Genomic DNA, 18,786 nt, shown 5'->3' on the forward strand with positions numbered 1-18,786 from the left:
AAGATGGGGGGGGGTGCAGATTGAATGCCCTAGAGGCAGGGCTGAGAGGAGCTAGGAGGAGGGAGGAAGGTTGTCCCTGTGGACGGCGTGGAAGGTGGAAGGGGAGGAGGGGGAGGAGGAGAGGTGAAGGAGGAAGAAGGGGAAGAGGAGGAGGAGGAGAGGAGGAGGGGAGGAGGGAAAGGGGAGGAGGGAAAGGGGAGGAGGAAAGAGGGGGAGGGAGGAGGATGGAGGAGGGAGAAGAGGGGAGGAGACTGAACAGGAGGAAGATGAGGGAGAGGGGAGGAGGAGGAGGAGGGAGGAGGAGGAGGCAGAGGCAGTGGCAGCAGGGTTGGCAGCAGGGTCGGAGGGGGCGGGAGGGGACCGCCAGCCCTGAGTTCAGCCTGCAGACAGGGAGCTCACGGAGGAGGACAGCAGTAATCAGGGGCTGGGTAATAATAAGGCTTCTCACTGATGGGTTTCCACTGTAGCACAAACAAATCATTATACCTCATTGCCAACCTCCTCCTTGGGAAGTCAGGTGTCCGCAGATCCGAGGAAGGGACAAGGAAACCTGTGGCCTATCTCTCCCCTCACTGATTCTGACTCTGGGTGTGGGGGTGGTGTCTGGCTGGCTCTGAGGCAGAGCCACTCCTGAATCTCGGGCTCGTGAGTTCGAGCCCCATACGGGGCAGAAAAACTACTTTTAAAAGATAATAATAAATAAATAATAATGGTAATAATGTATATTATGTTACATATAATAATAAATATTTACTACTACTACTAAGTAATTCCAGACGGGTGGCCATCCAGGTGCGGTGAGGACACCCTCGGGAGAGATCCCCCAAGAGCGACGGGGGGGCGTAGAAGGAGACTTCGGAAAGGGCAGGGAGGGCAGAGGGCACAGACCTGAGTCAGGCAGCACGGCTGGGGAGGGAGAGGCCAGCAGGAAGGGGGAAGGGCTGTCTGAATCACAGACCGAGGAAGGCAAACCCAGGCTATTCTTCAAAGGGTGGGGACCAGATCTTCCTGGCCCCACCAAGGGCTAACTCAGAGCCAGTGACAGCTGCGGGGAGGGAGAGGACACAGGAGAGCTTCCTGACCAGCAGGATGGAGCCAACAGGCTCCCCAACCCTTCCCTTGCTCTCTTGGGGAATCTTTCCTGGTGGCATTCCCGCCAGGTGGGGGGCCCAGTGAACCAGCTCACACATTCTGTCAGCGAACAGTGACGGAGCACCTGTGGGAGACATGACCATGACCATGGTGATGAACAGAGCAGAGCAGCGCCCTCCCTGGCAGAGCTTATGGGAAGCAGCATTTCCGGAAGGGCTAAGGCGGGGTCCCGGCAGCACAGGGGGCCTCGAGAGGCCCACTGGGGCTATAGAAGGCTCCCGGCTCTGGGGCAGGAAAGCCTTCCATCTCTCGCCCGGGGGAGCCCGGCCGCCCCAGCCCCCAGCCTGGCGTCCAGAACTGGGCCTTCGGCTAAGCACTTTGCAGCTCTTGTAGTTGAGTCCCGGGTACCACTTCCTAACAAAGCCACGCGTCCCCCTCGGCGCGGCCAGAGTGAGTCCCGGGCTTTGCCCCTGGGCCCAGTACTTCCTCTGGGTGGGCCCGAGCTCCCAGCAGAGGGCGAGTTCCCAGCAGAGGGCACAGCACAGGCCTCCTGACTCAGGGGCAGGACCGACAGGAGCATCTGGTTCAGACATGAGATTTCGCAGCTGGTGTCTCTTCCAGGGACTCGGGAAACCCTTCAGGGGACAGTAGAAGGCTCTAGGGCAGTGAAAAGGAAGCCAGCCATGCTCCCACCTGGGGGCTCGGTGACTTGCCCACCCACGGCCTAGGCTGGCTACTCTTTCCCGAACAGCACGCCAGGAAGGACAGGCTTGCCCACAGACCCCAGCAGACGCCCTTCCTGGGCCTTTCCGAAGTGCAGTCAGGCAACTCCCACCTCCAGCAAGCGGTCACCCACATGTCGTCACCACACCCGTGTAACCGTCACAGCAGCCCCGTGACGTGGGCCTGGCCGTCTCGTTTGATGAAAATGAGGCACAGGGGTAGTAACAAACCTGGCCAGCGGTCGCCCAATAAGCGCTGGGAACTCGGATGTGAATCCGACTCTGTCTCCAAGGCCTATGCTCTTAGGGGCGAGCAACAGGGAAGGCCCCATGAGTCCGGGCCCCTCCCCGTCCCCCCAGATCAGTCCTCACCTGGTCCGGCTGCTCCGGCCCTGGGCCCTGGCGGACTTGGGCAGCAGTGCCCGGAACGCACACGGAGGTCTGTGCTTCAGACAGGCCGGGACACCTTCTTCTGAGCCTTCCCTTTAGTTCATGTCCTTCCCAGATGCCCAGCCACAAGCTCACAGCCCAGCTTCGCCCCCTGAGGTCCGTACAGAGGTGCTGCCGTTCCCCAGACAAGCCGGGATGTCACCCTGGGCCGTGCCATCCTGGCCAGCCCCCGCCCAGGCCCGTTTCCCTCCACTCCCTCCAGCCCAGCGTCCCCTGCACAATTGCCCCCCCCAATAAGTGTGCCTTTCCTCACGCGCAGAACACTGCAAGTCACGCATCTTCCCGGCTCGTGTGTTTGCAGTGCTGAGAACAGACAGCGCACCACCTAGCAGGCCCTCCGAGACGTCTGGGAAGGAAGAAGGGAGGGAAGGGGGAAGCGGGCGCACGGCAACGGCCCCCAAGGCAGGGCCGGAGCACACGAAGGGTAAAGAAGCCGGATGAACAGTCACTGTTTTCATCCCTCATTCCGCTAGCGAGGAAGCCGCGTCCCAGAGAGACAACACGCATGCGGGAACCGAGCGATGGGCTGGAAGCTGGAACCAGGTCTCCAAGCATCGTGATGCCTCAGGCCCAGCGGCCCTGTGTCCGCAGGCCTCCTGAGGCAGCTGTCTGGGGTCGTCACCTTGACCCCATCTGAGGTCACGAGGTGGCCAGGGCAGCAGATCTGCAGAGAATGCCCCTCGAACCCCAGGCGGACCTCACGGGAGCCCTGGGCTGCAGGGGGGGCTGAGGGGTGCAGCAGGGGTTAGCGTGTGAGCGCGGGGAGTCCGATCACCTACTGCAGGCCCCTTTACGACGGGAAGATGGCCCGCGTGAGCTCTGCCTTCCCCACTGGCCCTTATCCTACTTGTCCGAGTGCAGCAGTGACGACCTGACCACCTGATCCAGGCGGTGTATGCTGCCGGACCACGAGGTGACACGCAAGCCAGGCAGTGCTTCTAGGGGGTTAAGCGGAGCACAGCTTCATTCTAACATCGAGCCGTGGGGTCGGGGAATGCAGCGCATCCAAGAAAAACTAGCAATCCCCATTCAAACCCCGCTCAAGGTAAGGGCACTGCAGGCTCTAGATGGTCATCCGCGGGGTGGGGGGAGGAGGGCCTGGAAGCCAAGGGGAACACGGGCAGCCTCCTCTAGGGTGCGCACAGAAGACAGACAAAAAGTCCGCAGGCTTGGGGACCCAGCACAAATACTGATCTGGGACAAAGCCCTGAACACGGACCCTAAGTCAGCATGCCCAAGCCACTGGCTCAGAGGCCCCTGTGGCCTGGGCTCCAAACGGTAAGGATGGGCCTCTCTGTGAGAGGGGTCTCCTGCCCTCCTTGTGCCCTGGGCGACTCGAGTCTCAAGCCTACCTTTCCTGTCTTTTCCCTTGAAGGGAAACGAAGAAATGGCAAAAGGTGCGGCCCAAGGCAGGCCAGGAGGCCGGGCAGGCCATCTCACTGGGCACCTCTACCCTAAGAAACCCAACCCAACTCCAGGTCCTGCTCTGGGTCTGCCGGGGCTGTGGGCACCCCCGACGCAGCTGACCCCCGTGCCAAACCCTACAGGCCTGGAGACCCACGAGGGGCCCCCGAAGGGTCCTCCAGGGCTGCCCAAGGCTTCCCCCAAACACCTCTAGCAGCTCGCCACCCCTCCCCAGTAAGTATTTAGGCCTTCCCAGCGGCCATTCACCCCACCGGAGACACGTCGGGGTGCGCCACCCACTGCCCTGACAAGAGTTGTCCGTGTCTGAACTTCCGGCACCTGGACACCCAGAATGGCCCCTACGGATACCCCAGTACACGTCTGCTGAACACCGCTGCCAGCCGGAGCCGCACCCCCACCCGCCCTGGGGACGGGGCGCACAGGAAGGACCGGGAGGGGTCAGGAGCGCAGGCTTCCGGCGGCCAGAGCTTCCGCACGGCAGTGGGGAGAGGACTCGGTGCCCCTGCCGGGCACACTTAACTTGGCAAAGATGGTAAAATTGTATGCCTATGCAACTACAGTGAAGAACTCGTGTGTTTAGGGGAGGAACGAGACAGTCTTCCTCTCTTCCGGTGGGACAACAGGGCGCTCTCCTGAGTCATTCAAGTCTTTCCTCCAAACGGAATCCTCCGGGTTCTTTTTTTATGATTTACTTATTTAATATACCTAGAGAGAGTGCAAAGCGAGCACAAGGTTGGGGCGGGGGTGGAGGGAGAGACAGAGACAATCCCAAGCCGGCTCGACGCGGGACGCGACACCACGACCCCCACATCATGACCTGAGCTGGAACAGACCAAGAGTCGGACGCTCAACCAAGTGAGACACCCGAGTGCCCCAATCTTCTGGACTCTCGTGCAGTCTTTCCCTCCTGTCATCAGAGTCTCTGCCCAGAAGCCCATCCCCCCAAAATCTCTATCCGTGCCGGGCACAGGCCCCGTGAAGTTTCGTATTCCTGGCCCGGGGCCCACCAATGCCAACGTCCTCAGGGACCCAGGCTAACGTCTCACTCCCTCTTCTCAGAACATGACCCACGTGTCTGGATAAAGCCTGCCCTCTCCCGAGACCCAGATCCGGACCGTGGATCCCCCAAGGGCAGAAACCACATCTCACACGGGCTGTCCACAAGGCAGGCCAGACTCCCAAAGTCCTCAGATGTCGCAAGCCCAGAAACACGGACAGTGGCGCATCCCTACACGAGTCCACACAGGCTGCCCGCCACCAGCCTGCATTCATGACAGGAGCAGGGAGGGGACCGCACTGCTCCAAGCACACAGTCCAGGGCGGCAGGCACGCCGCGCCCTCGCCCCCACACGGCCCTGCGCACGCCCTGCCCCCCGGAGCAGGCCCACGGCTCAGGCGCCGACACGCTCTGGCTGTGCGGTGAGTCAGACCTGAGTCTGACTCCGAGATGTGCCGCGTCCTGGCTGGCCCACCCTAGACGAGGTCCGGGACTCCCCACCTTCTGCAAGCTTGGCGACTCCACCTTGAAAGGGAGGAGATGGCCCACTGGGAAGGGCTACCGGGAGGGCGGGCAAGCGTCTGTAAGCGCAGGAGCTACCACAAGTGCCCCTCACTGTTCTTACTCGGACCCCAAAACCCCTCTGTGATTCTGACCCCAAAACCCCTTCTGTTAAAACAGAAATGACAGATCAGAACTGACAGGAGAGAACAGGGGCTCGCTGGGAGTCCGAAGGACAAAGGAACAAACAGCAGGGCCACCTGCTGCCTGTCCCCCCCCAACCCAGTGCTGTCCGACACACGGGCCCGAGGTGGTTTCCAGAGAGAGAGAGACCTTGCTTGAGTCAGAGGACCATGGCATCTCCACGCCCTGGGGGGGGACACAAGAACAAGAGCCCACCATGCTCTGCTCTAAGCCAGGTTGAGAGGCAGCGAGAAGCGATGGCAGCCCTGTCCCTGGGCTTCACCCGCTTGTCCCCATCGCTGCTCTACCCCCCACCCCTCACCCACCCCCAAAGTATACCCACGCAAGCTGCCTTCCTCCCTGTGTGATCTGAGTCATGGTGCTCGCTCTCCACACCTCTGCCTTCCAGGAGCCAAGCTGAGAGTGCAAAGACCTGAGCGGAGAGAAGCGTGTGCCGGCCTCCCCTGCCAGACCCTGGGGCACACCCGCTTCTGCCCGCTGGTGCTCGGCTGTGGGGCGCTCCTGCCTGTCTCCCTGAAGACTCCTTTCCCAGCCACGCAGAATTAAGACCAAGCACTCTGCGCTTTGGCCACCTTCTCGGAAGTGTGCCTTGAAAGAAGAGCGGGCGGGTGGTAAGGAGAGAACACGCGAACCGTCTTCCTTCCAGTCTGCCTGGAGCCTGCCCGCTTTACCCTGGGAGGCGAGCCGGCAGACGCGCACGAGCTGTCAGGACAGGCAGGTGCCGGGCGCTGAGCCCATGCGCAGCCTGCACTCCCCTCCCTACCCAGAGCCCGGAGCGGAGGGGACTTCACCAGACCCCTCCCAGGCGGCCCCGCCAGCAGCCCGGGTGGAAACGGGATTCTCCCCTGTGCTGCCCACACTCGGGGCATGAAAGTCCACGGTCGCCCTGCACAGACACTGACTGCTACACGGCCCTGCCCAGCATTTCTGGACAGCCCCCAGAGGGAGGATGGTGCCTCCTTGGCCAAGGACGGCTGCGTAAGGGACCCGCCCGCTAAGGGACCTGCGCAGGACACGCGGGCCACGCTTCACTGCCCGTAGATCCCATCTAGAGGGAGAGGATAGGCCACAGCAAGGCTCGGAGCCACATCTCCCGCAAAGCGAGTGCTTACTGGAGCCCTACTACGTGCTCTGTGAGGGATCAGCAGGGAGGAAGGGTCACGGTCACGGTCCCTATCCCTGAGGAAGCGCTGGAACAGACAAGACCATAAAACAACATCTGGTGCAAGGAGGGAGGTATCCAAATGCTGAATTACAGGGTCTGTGAGAAGGAGGTGACCCGTGAGGGTCGGCACGGTCAGGAGAGGCTTCTGGGAGGAAGGAGAAACTCGGGTGGCCTGAAGGAGGTGGCCTTCTCATACCGCAGCCCCGCTGGTCCTCCGTCTATGCCCCACGGCTCGCTGTTCAGGGACAAGTCCTCTAGACCGCTGCTTCCGGGAGCAGCTCAGCAGCGCAAGCCCCCCCCAGTCCTTGCCTCCAACAGTTCCCATTGGAGGAGGGCGCAAGGACCCCCAGTCTCCCCCAGAAGACCAGCCCCAGGCCTACTCCCAAGAGGCCTTCTCGTCCCACAGGCCAGGAAACAGAGCGGCTTCCCTGCAGCCCAGACTCCAGGTGTGTGGGGCTCTGGGTGCCAGGGACTCTGGGTGCTGGGGTGCCAGGGGCTCCAGGTGCGGGGGGGCTCCGGGGTGCCGGGGCTTCAGAGTGGGCCCTGCAGACTGTCCTGCTGTGGGGACATTCACTTCCTAGCTGAGTCTGAGGTCTAACCACCTCTGCTGTCCAAGGCCTTCTGGCCTCCTTCCTCACCAGCTACCCCGTGTTTCCTGGGCAGAGTCCCCTCCTTGCCATCCTCCATTCATCCCTCTCTGGCCACTACGGCTCCTTCCACAGGCTGTGCCACCGACCAGTCTCTCTAGGGCCCGCCCTCCTGACACCACAGATTCATTCTCCTGGCCTCTGTCTCCTTCAAGAAGGCCAAGACTGTGGCTTCCCCAGCCCTGCTTCATTCCAAATGTGCAAAACCAGGAACAGTCCCCCTGCACTCACCCTCTACTTGCACACAGTGCGAACGGAGACTCTCGTCCACTTCTACGCTGCATCTCCCGAAGCTGTGGGAGGAATCCCACGGCCCACAGATGTGAGAGCAGGAGCCAGGCCCAGGGCTGGGCCGGCCTGTGCTTATTCCTGGGAGCCGTGCCGACCTCGCAGCCCAGCCGGCGCTCAGGCTCACGGCCACTGTGACACCCCCACCCCCGCGCAGGTGCCCGTGTGAGCAGATGGGAATGTGAATGAGCCGGATGGTAGTAACCATTTTGCTGTGTAGACGTACGAACAAACACAACCTGCCACGTGCCTTGGGCGCACACGCCTTTATCACAAACCCGAGATAACCCGCCTAGTGATAACCCTTGTCCCTCACGCCCCTGCTCCAGAAACGAGCACACTCCCCCACTCTCTGCAGCGTGGTTCACGCGGACTCCACATGCAGACCCTCCCCCCAATAAGCAAACAGGAGGGTCGCCTGAGTTATATGCCCTTCCCACGTACACTCCTTTACCCTTCACAACAAAGTCCTTTGCTCCTCCCACAGGAAGGTTCCGAAGAAATCCTTCTGAACATTAAGGCTGGAGTTCCCAACCCAGCCTCAGGCCAGGGCACTGGTTGTTGAGTAAATGCTCCACCCCAAGCACGGCTCCATTCCGGGGTCTCCCGATTCTGGCCGTCACAGAACTCTTCCCGCTGGTCCTCCTCTACCTGGTCTCTCTGTGGCAACCCCAGCTTGGTCTCTGGACATGCAATCTGCTTCTCTCGTTGACCAACCAAATACTCTCGTCTTGTGAAAAGCCGAGTGGTTCTTGCTACAGGCGCTCACGAGTACTGGTGTTCCGCCGCAGTCTTTTCCACGGGCGGCAATCGGACATGTAACCGTACACACGTATGTCGGAGTATTTTGTTAATGTCTCCCCTCATGCCTAGCCTGCAGGAAAACCCAGTCTATCTCGCTCATCAATGTGCCCTCTGTGCCTAGTTCCAGATCTTTCTGCAACTCAACAGGAAGCCTAGCCACAGTTAACAAGCACGTCCTCAGGCTGTCGGGGGCTGGACTAAAAACCCCTGCGGCTCCCTGGGTCACTGCAACCCATCCCTTTCCTCTCTCCTCCAAGGACCATTCCCTATCAGAAAGAATGAAAAGCCTCAGTTGGGCTCTTGAGGAGCCTCCTGTGGAGGGGAGAATCCCGGGCTGGTGAGGAGGACGATGGCAGGGAGAACAGGAGAAGGAAAGAATGGGCGTGGGCCCACGTCTGCTACCGAGTAAGGCTGGCATCTCCCTATGTTCTGGGGGCATTCAGGAAACACTGTGAAAGGTGACTTATGAACCTGACTACTTTTTGTTCTACTTCTGCAACCTAGGAGAGACGGAGGGAGTTGGGGGTGTGAAGCGGGCGCTCGAGGAGGAGAAAGGACCCGGCACCAGATTTCAAGATGACTGAAGACAGGACAACAGAAAATCGGTATAATTCATAGGAATCGGATTGAATAAAAACTTCCGGGGCACCTGGGTGGCTCAGTTAGTTAAGTGTTTGCCTTTGGCTCGGGTCATGATCTCGAGGTCCTGGGATCGAGCCCCTCATCAGGCTCTCTGTTCGGTGGGGAGTCTGCTTCTCCCTCTCCGGCGCCCAAGTGGCCCCGTCGACTAAGGTCCACCTCCCGGTTCTGGCTCAGGTCATGGAGGCATGAGCGGTGGGATGGAGCCCCAGGGCAGACTCCCTGCTCCACGGGGGGTGGGGGGGGGGGGGGGGGGTGTCTGTCTGAAGCTCCTCCCCCTCTGCTCCCCAGTCTCTCTAAAATAACTAAATAAATCTTAAAAACAAACAAACAAACAAAAGGAAGGCAGGAAGGCAGGGGCAGCCTGGGCTTGCACACGCACGTCCAGACAGCTGTGCCGGGGCTCGACGCCACAGCTCGGTGCAGCACCCAGCCCGACGAGACACCCTCCCCACAGCACCCAGAACCTGCCCGCGCTGGGTGACCTCCGCATTCCTCACTTACAGACCCAGGCCTGGGCACGTGCTTGTAAAGAGCGGCTGCATGCTTCCTGCCATCTTGTCCCCAAAACGACAGGGGAGGACACTCCACATCCAAGCGGGGCAGCTGCCCCATGTGAGGCACTGAGTCCTGAGTGGAAGGAACAGAGGCCGGCTCTGACGTCAGCGTTCCACAAGGCCCAGTGTTCGCAGGGTCCCGCGGCCGGCTCTGACGTCGGCGTTCCACACGGAACGCTGTGGAACGTTCCATGTGGACGTTTGGCCAGCTCCCCTGCAGACCCATCTTCCTGCTGTCTTCACCGTCGAAAGCTCGCTTTTCCACACACCGTTCGCATCTGCCCATCTCTCGGGATCAGGGCAATCTGTTCCATCGGACAGCGGAGAGTTAGGGGTGTCCCCTGTGTGGGGCAGATGGGCAAACAGCTGGCTTTGCCAGGTTCCCTGTCCCCTTCTTTCCATCGTTCTGCCCAAGCGGCCCTGCACCTCACTGCCCCTCCTCTGCCCCCCACGGTTCTCGGGGGGTCACTCCCGGACGCCCCTCCTTCTGCCGCAGGTCAGGCTTCCCACGGCCTGCCCGAAGCAGATGCTATCAGCAGCTGCACGGTGAGCGGCCCGGAGCTGCCGGCCCTCCCAGAGATGCTGGCCCCACAGCCTCCTGCAGGCGCCAGGGATGGCAAGAGCCTTCTCCAAAGAACAGACACGACAACACAAAATCATTAGGAAAGGGCCATCTTGTCTGCATGACGACCCGGCAAAAGTCTCTCCTGACTGGGTGCCACGACGGGATCTCAACACCGTGACCCCGAGCGCGGCTCCACGGTTTCAAGGACACTGTGGCCTGAAACTTTGAGCTGCCCGGACGGCAGAGAGAAGCTGTTTGATTTATGAAGTGGGTCAACCGAGAAGAGCGACGCAAAAGGAAAGAGGTCAGCCCGGGGTCTGCTCCCTCCTTGTCCCGTCGGGTTTACGGATGCTTCTCCTTTAGCAGGAAGCCAAGAGCCACGAGTTGGAAGATTGTCCTGGAACATCACCGAGCTTGGACACAGGGAAGTCTGAAAGAGGTCCACATTTTCTCTTGGATGTCCTCAGTTTACTTCAAGGGCATCATACACAGATGGAGGCTTCCAGAACTCCGTTTACCACCAGACAAGGTCTGATTCCACACACAAGTCAGAAGAGAGATTCTCAATCGTGGGTTTATACAAGAGAGGCAGGAGGACGTGGAACCGCACATTGACTGGATGTTCTCTGAGCAAGCACCGTGCGGAGAGCGCGCCCGTGTCATCACACACGTCTATTCAACGAACACTGAGCCCGCGTCATGTCCGAAACACCGACAGACAGTGGCAGGCAAAAATGAGCCAAACGGTCCAAATCCTGGCTCCTGCTGACCTCACGTTCCCATTGAGGTGGAGAGAAACAAGGGTATCGTCCGCCGGTGGTGAATACGACCAAGCAGAAGAAAGCCGCCGGACGGATGCTAGAGAAAACTTCCCAAGAAACGCGGTGGGAGGACCGGGACTGCATCAGAGGCAGCTGCGCTGGACAGCGTCTCTGACTGCTGTCTGGTGACAGGAGCAGCACACGGTCGCTTGTGCCCCGTGCAGGACGGGGAGACGCACGGCGCTCTAAGACCCGCACCGCGACTCTCACCCCATGGAGCCGGGAGGAAGGGCTCTCCCCAGACTCTGACAAGGTTCCACCGCGAGCAAGAAAGCTGGGACGTGAAATCAGGAGTGCACAGCCCCGCGCTCCTGGGCTGGGAGAGAAATGGAGCCTCGGAGGTCAAGTGCTCCCGGGCTCACAAAGTGGCAGGCCCGTGGGCCTTTCCATGCGGGGCGAGAGCTGAGTGCCATTCAGTCTGACCCCCTATGGGACTATTACTCTCATGACCGGCTGAAAACCGAGCCTTCCTCTGAAACGAGGAGAAATACGATGTGGGCTCTGCAAGGCCAGCTAGTAAGTGAACATGTCCCACTCTTGTCCCCCCCAGCCCCCCAGGCCCCCAACATAAGATGCCGTAGGAGAAGGAAACAGGCTTTGCTACTCATTCTCCTGGCTGCCAGTTCCCAGTGGAGAACAGACAGGCGCAGAACAGGAAGATGAGTGAGCCGCTGCTCCCCAGGGCCACACGGCTCTGGAGGTGGAGCAGAGGGGACAGGCACTGAGAAAAGGTCAGTAGCAAGGAGAAAGGAGGCCCTCCCTAGCCCCGTTTCAAAGAAAGCCCAGCCCTCCGTCCTAACATGCAGTGGCTGGGTGGAGGCGGGGTGATGGGACAGGGAGGGGGATGGGGAGTGCTTCCTTGAGAAGCAGGAGGCAGGAAAGACAGATGCCCTGGGAGCAGGTCTGAGGCGCTCCTGATGGGAGGGAGAGGAGAAGGAGGCTTCTGCTTCTAGCACAGAAGTCCAGAAAGGAAATACCACAGCCAAGGTCAGAGGGTGTTTGCAGAATTGCTGGAAATCCCAGGCTGGGGAGTCCAGGCAAGAGAGTGGAGGATTCAAGGAAAGGAGAAGCCAGAGCAGACTTCCACATGATTTCAACCGAAGGTCACGGTTTGGACCCTCCCGTTTTATTGTACATCAACCCCCACAGCCACAGGAACCCGTGACCAGGGTTAATCAACTACCAAGGTGGGAAGGGAAGACAGGGGTTCTTCTAGGAGCAGAGCACATTAAGGGGAGCCGGGAATTCCATCGTATTATACCCCACCAGACCCTCTGCCCACCAACACACAGACACACACAGAATGAAATTCAACACCGTGTCTCCCTCCCAGCAACTTATCAACTTATCACCTTGTCTCCAGCAAGCCAGGTCTCCTGGCCCAACACAGCACCAAACAAATTATGCTCTGAATGTCAAGAAAAACTGTGTCACCTAGAGAAACCCAATTAACTACATGACTCTGTTCTCCTCAATTCCCCTCTCCCCCTCCAGGCGTATCCGGGGCACCGGTGTGGCTGACCGCCTTTTCCCACTACTGGCCACGTTCCCTGGTTGACTCCAAAGCCAGACGGATGAAACAGGGGCCTCGGGAGAAGCCAACCGAGCAACGAGCAACGGGGTATCCTGCTGCCCCCACACCCTGGCCTGTGGCAGAAGCCCCACGGACACAGCAAGAACACAGCACCTGGACGGACAGTCCCTGGAGGGTTCACCTTGAAGTCCTACGCTGCTCCTCAAGCGGCACTCTGCTGAGAGCTCCCAAATGGGGGCCGCACGTGCCCCGGGATGGACAATAAATAGGTGTTTCCAAGAAATCCCTGCCGTGGTTGTTTCCTCCGACCCCCTTTCCTGATGGGCCCCTCCCCGGAGAGACCTCCATTACCTCCCCCCCGCCCCACCCCCGCTGCTCTCCCAGGCTCCCCAGACCCGCGGCAGCGTGTGTCCCGGCGAGTCCATACACTCGAACGTCCTCCCGGCGGCCGCGCCGGGGCCTCGCGGGCGGACCAGCCCCCCACCCCCGCCCCGCAGCGCTGCCGAGGGGGCCGTGCGAGCCGCGGGGACCCTGAGACCGGAAATGCCTGGTTCTGGACGGCTGCGCCGAAACGCAAGAGGAGGCGCGCGGAGAGCCGAGCCCGGGGACCAGGGCGACCGCAGCAGGCGCGGGGTGCAAGGGGAGGGCCGAAATGCCGGCCAGGGGAGAGGGGCATCCAGGGGTGGGCGAGCAGGGGGAGCTGTCAGGGCAGGGGCAAAGTCAAAATCCGAGGCGCCGAGAGCGGGAAGGAGGAGGAGGAGGAGGAGGAGGAGGAGGAAGGAGACACAAGTAAGGGCAAGGCTGGCAAGAGGCCCGGAGGAGGGCCGGGGCCAGGGAGGGGCGCCGGCGGCGAGACTCTGCAGGTGGCGGGGCTGGGGCAGCGGGGTGGGGGAAGGGGGTCCGGGGCCCGCGTGCAGGCAGAGGTGGCCGGGGAGTGTGGGGGCGGGGCAGCACAGGGCGGGGACCGACCCGGCTCCCGGAATCTGCAGCGCGTGCACGGAGAAGGGGAGCCGAGGGCGGGGGCCCCGCAGCGGTGGGCGCCAGGGCGACGGGCGGGGGGCGCCGGGTTCGGCGGAGGGGCGCCCGGGGGCCACGTGAGGCAGGCGGCCGCGGCGCTCCCCGGCGGCGGGGTGGGGGTGGTGGGGCAGGAACCGGGGCGAGGCTGGGGGCGGCGCGCTCACCCGCAGGGCGGACAGGTCGATGTCGTCCAGGCTGCGGGCGGGGGCTGGGTCGCCCATGGCCTCCGCGGGCAGCCGGGCCCCGGGGCCGCTCACGCTCCGGCTCGGTTATTCCGCTGCCGCCGTCGCCGCTTCTCCCCCATCGGGGGATCCCGGGGGCGGACTCCGCCGCGCCTCCCCCGGAGGACGCGGAGGGGGAGGGCCGGCGGGAGGACCGACCCACCGACTGACAGGAGCAAGCGCTCGGAGCCCGCAACCCGAGCCTCCCGCCGCTCCTGCGCAGGCGCGGAGTGGCCGCGCGCCGGGAGGGTGGACGAGGGAACGTGACGCGGGCGCGCCGGGTTCCCCTCCCCCTCGGCGCCGACACCTGCGCGCAGGCGCAGGAGAGAGCGCGAGCACGGAAGGCGCGCGCGAGGACCGAGCGACCGCGCGAGCCTGGCAGTCAGAAGTGGGCGGTGGCCGGGCGGCCGCGGAGCGCGCCCACCGGCCGGCGCGCGTGCGCACACGCGTTTCCTTCCCTTCCCCTGTTTTGCCCTTTCTTTCCCCCATTTCCTTCTTCGCTCTCCTTTGACGCTTTTCCTTCCCTTTCCCTCCTCTTTCGCGTGCCCCGCTGCCAATCAAGCCACCCACCTCTATTTGCGGGGGCAGGGGGGCGGGGCCCAACCCCCCTATTACTAGGGGGGTTGTTATGGTAACTCCCCACGCGAGGGCTGGGTGGCCTCTAGATAGGATGGGCTGTCCACCCACCTAATTGCCATGGCAACGGTGGATCCTCCGAGGGAGGGGCCTCGGGCTGAGAATTTGGCTAGAGAAACCACGTGGGAGTTGGGCGGGGGCGCCGGGAGCCTCGCGGGTGCCATTTACCCCCTTACCTGGCTGGAGTCGGGAGTGTTGCGGGGGGGGACCCGAAATCTCAAGACGGGTATCCTCCCGCACACCTTTGTCTCTGCACAAAGGCTCTGTTTCAGCAATTACTCATTGACCGATCACCGGAGCCGCGCGTGGGGGAAAGGGTGGCCGCAAGAGGCGGAGGAACCTATGTCCAGCCCCTCCAGATCTTGCATGGGTCACCTTTGTCTAGTGTGCGCGCAGCACCCACAGCCGTTAGCCTCACTGGAGCCTGGGTGACGCTATGAGAAGAACCAGGGGTCATGTTCTGCCACTGTCACGCTGTGTGACCTTGAGCAAGTTGCTTTGCTTCTCTGGGCTTTTCTTTCCCTGCGAAGTTGAGGAACAAGGCTATTTGCTCCCCGAGATCACTTCCAGCAGTACGGTCTCCGAAAGACCCCACAGCCCATCTTAATGCAAACATCGCTTAGCAGAGTTTGAATGAAAAGTCCTTAGAAAGGGGATAACACCCTCCTTTCTGGATCCTTTAACACATTTGGATGCACGTCCCGCTTTGCTACCCTCCCCTCCTGTTTGCCTTGCCCTTGTCCACGCCACAATCCCCGCTTACCTCCATCACTCTCTATCAGCCACCTACTTGGTCTCCCTGCCTGGACCCCCTTAAGTCAGTTCTCCATACCCACAGTGATTTTTCGAAAACTCAAATCTGATGTTCAGTGTCCTGTTTGAGACCCTTCACTGCGCCCCTACTTTTGAATCAAGTATGGCATGGAAGACCCTTTGATTCTGCCTGCTTCTCCCGCACTGTTTTCAACACTCTGCCATCCGATCTCACATGTTCTACGCATAGTGAAATCTACTCACAGCGGCTGGAACCCAGCTCTGGCTCCTTCAGCCTGCACACCTGCTGTTTCTCCCTGAATATTCTGACCACGCCCACTCTGCCTACGCCTTGCTTTGCCCTACATATCTAAATCACCGCCTCCGTGAAGCCTTCCTTGATGTGCCAAGGCTCAAACTCTTCTGTTTTAACTGCCTGGTTTAAACCCATGGTGACACTGGAGTCTTTGAATTGTAAATGTCTGTCGCGTCTCCATAAAGGCAGGAACCATGACAGCCTTGTTCAGTGCGGGTCTTGGCGCCCATTAGAGGTTCAGTAACATGTTGTGAATGAAGGCATCTGTCCTTTGGGCAGACACTGGATATATGGTAATGCAAGATCAAGTCCATGGGATAGCAGGAAAAAATAGAATTTGAAGTTAGTCCTTTGGGCAAGTCAATCTCTGAGGTTCAATTCTATCATCTATGAAATAGAGAATAGATTAGGATAAAATTAGATATGTAAAGCACTTGGCATACACTAGGTCCTCAATACATTTGCTTATGCCTGCCTCATAGGCAGTGTCTCTATTAGACACTGAGGGGCACTTGGGTGGCTCAGTTGGTTAAGCATCTGCCTTTGGCTCAGGTCATGATCCAGGGGTCCTGGGATCAAGTCCTGCTTTGGGCTACCTGCTCAGCGGGGAGTCTGCATCTCCCTTCCGTCTGCCTGCTGCTCCCTCTGCTTGTGCTCTCTCTCTCTCAAATGAATAAAATCTTTCAAAAAAAAAAAAAGAGATACTGAATCAATGAGTGAGCTGATGAAGACAGCAGGGATAGTTTAGTCCCCCAGACTTCAGGGGTTTGCAGATAGACGGACAAGACAGTTCGAAGCGGAAGCCCTCCCAGCCCCAACCCAGCTCGGGACACCTGCTGTCTCCACCATCCCCCTCCACCGTTAATGAGGTAACGGTCCCCTTGGGAAAGAGGCACTTACTGCTGGCAATGAGGCTAATTAGCAGGATGCCAATTAGCACCAGGGGACCGCTGTATGTGGGAGGGGGGATTTCTTTTTTTTTAAGATTTTATTTATTTATTTGTCAGAAAGAGAGACCACAACAGGGGGAGCAGCAGGCAGAAGGAGAGGGAGAAGCAGGCTCCCCAATGAGCAAAGTGCCTGATGCCCATTGATTCCAGGACCCTGGGATCTGACCTGAGCTGAAGGCAGACGCTTAACTGAACGAGCCACCCAGGCATCCCATGGGAGGGGGGATTTCTTGTGTGCAAGTGGCTTCTTCAGAGGAAAGCGTGGCTGGGCTCAAAGCATGGGAGCAAGGCGGCGGCATCCCCCCTCTCCCCATTGTCATCCACCGCACATCCCTCTTCGAGGAAGCCTTCCCAAACTCTTCCCTCTGCTCCCCTCCATCTCTCCCTGCTCCTGTGGTCAATTCTCAGACTGGGGAGTGAGGCTGAGGGACTGACGGGCAAAAGCCAGGACCTGTGCTAAACTTTTTCCTAATTGTGAAATAGTCCAGATTCATAGAAAGATAGGAACATATGTATAAAAGGCAAGTTCATCTACCCACCACTCAGCTTAAGAAAGAAATGCCAGCATTTCAGGTGAAGAACTCTCTGTTACGTCATTCTGTCAGCCCCTTCCCTCTGCCTGCCCTGGGAGGTCACCCTCCTCACCTCGGTGCGGGTTCCACTCTCTCACAGACCACACTGTTTTCCAGCAGACCTCGTTTTTTGGTTGCATACTTTCCGAATGGAAGGTTTGTGGCAACCCAGTGTTGGGCGAGTCTATTGGCACCATTTTCCCAACAGCATTTGCTCACTTCCCGTTTGTGTCACATTTTCGTTAATTCTCCCGATATTTTGAACTTTTTCATCATTGTTATATTTGCTATGGTGATCTGCGGTCAGTGATTATGACTCACCAAAAGCTCAAGTGATGTTTAGCATTTTTTAGCTCTATTTTTTATTTATTTTTATCTTTTTAAAGTTTATTGATTTAAGTCCTCTCTACATCCAATGTGGGGCTCGAACTCACAGCCCCGAGATCAAGAGTCACATGTTCCTCTGATTGAGCCAGCCAGGTGCCCCAGCAATTATTTAAATAATAAAATGTTATTATAATCATATAATTAATAATTGTCATTATTTATATATTAATATTTATATAATTAATAAGCCATAATTAAAATATTTTAAAATTAAGGTATATACACTGGGGGTTTTTAGACCTAATACTATTGCATTTAACAGAATACAGTGTAGTGTAACATAACTGTTCTTACGATGCTAGTATTTTACATGTATTAGCATGTATGTTTTATTGTTTTTTTTTAAATTTTTTTTAAAGATTTATTTATTTGAGAGACAGAGAGAGACAACATGAGAGGGGAAAGGTCAGAGGGAGAAGCAGTCTTCCCTCCGAGCAGGGAGCCTGATGGGGGACTCCATCCCAGGACTCCGGGATCATGACCCGAGCCGAAGGCAGGTGCCCAACCAAGCCACCCAGGTGCCCCTATTTTTATTTTTAAAATATTTTATTTATTTGGGGCCACCTGGGTGACTCAGTGGGTTAAGCGTCTGCCTTCGGCACAGGTCATAATCCCAGGGTCCTGGGATCCAGCCCTGTATCACGCTCCCTGCTTGGTGGGGAGTTTGCTTCTCCCTCTCCCTCTGCTGCTCCCCCTGCATGTGCTCTCTCTCTCTCTGTCAAATAAATAAAATCTTTTTTTAAAAAAGATTTTATTTATTTATTTGACAGACAGAGATCACAAGTAGACAGAGGCAGGCAGAGAGAGAGAGGAGGAAGCAGGCTCCCTGCTGAGCAGAAAGCCCGTAACCCACTGAGCCACCCAGGCGCCCCTAAATAAATAAAATCTTAAACATTTTTTAGGGGCGCCTGGGTGGCTCAGTTGTTAAGCGTCTGCCTTCGGCTCAGGTCATGGTCCCAGATTCTGGGATCGAGCCCCACATCGGGCTCCCTGCTCAGTGGGGAGTCTGCTTCTCTCTCTCCCACTCCCCCTGCTTATGTTCCCTCTTTCTCTCTGTCAAATAAATAAAAAATCTTTAAAATTTTTTTTTTCTAATTTATTTCAGAGGGAGATAGAGATGCAAATGTGGGGAGGGGAGAGAGCGACAGAGAGAACCCCCAACTGACCCCATGGAACGTGGAACCCGGCGCATTGTTCCATCTCCAGACCCAGAGATCACGACCTGAGCCAAAATCAAGCCAGTCACTTAACCTACTGAGCCTCCCAGGCACCCCTGTATGTTTAATACCGAGCAATGCGTCATAACCAACAGATCACAGTTTCTTCTTAGAGGGAGCAGCAGGCCAAGCAATGAGCCCAACGTGGGACTCGATCCCAAGACCCTGGGATCACGACCCCGGGAAGGCAGATGCTTAACCGACTGAGCGCCCCCCAGGTGCCCCCAGGTAACAGCTTCTTAGTGCAGGAAAGTAAACCTGATAAAGGGTGTGACCCTAACAAGCCCTGGGAGGCCAACAGACATC

General features: G+C 58.7%; 1 protein-coding gene across 1 annotated transcript in view; it reads right to left on the reverse strand.

Annotated features, from left to right (window-relative positions):
- MINK1 (misshapen like kinase 1) overlaps nucleotides 1-13,879 on the reverse strand; it is a 42,177-nt gene extending 28,298 nt beyond the window's left edge. The window contains 1 exon segment of the mRNA XM_032840046.1: nucleotides 13,593-13,879. Within this exon segment, the coding sequence (XP_032695937.1) occupies nucleotides 13,593-13,649 (57 nt within the window). The 5' untranslated portion in view covers nucleotides 13,650-13,879.
- Between the last annotated feature and the right edge of the window lie 4,907 nt (nucleotides 13,880-18,786).

This window comes from Lontra canadensis, unplaced genomic scaffold (genome assembly GCF_010015895.1).
Source record: "Lontra canadensis isolate GAN:19392208 unplaced genomic scaffold, GSC_riverotter_1.0 scaffold110, whole genome shotgun sequence".
In the NCBI taxonomy this organism is placed as follows: domain Eukaryota; kingdom Metazoa; phylum Chordata; class Mammalia; order Carnivora; family Mustelidae; genus Lontra; species Lontra canadensis.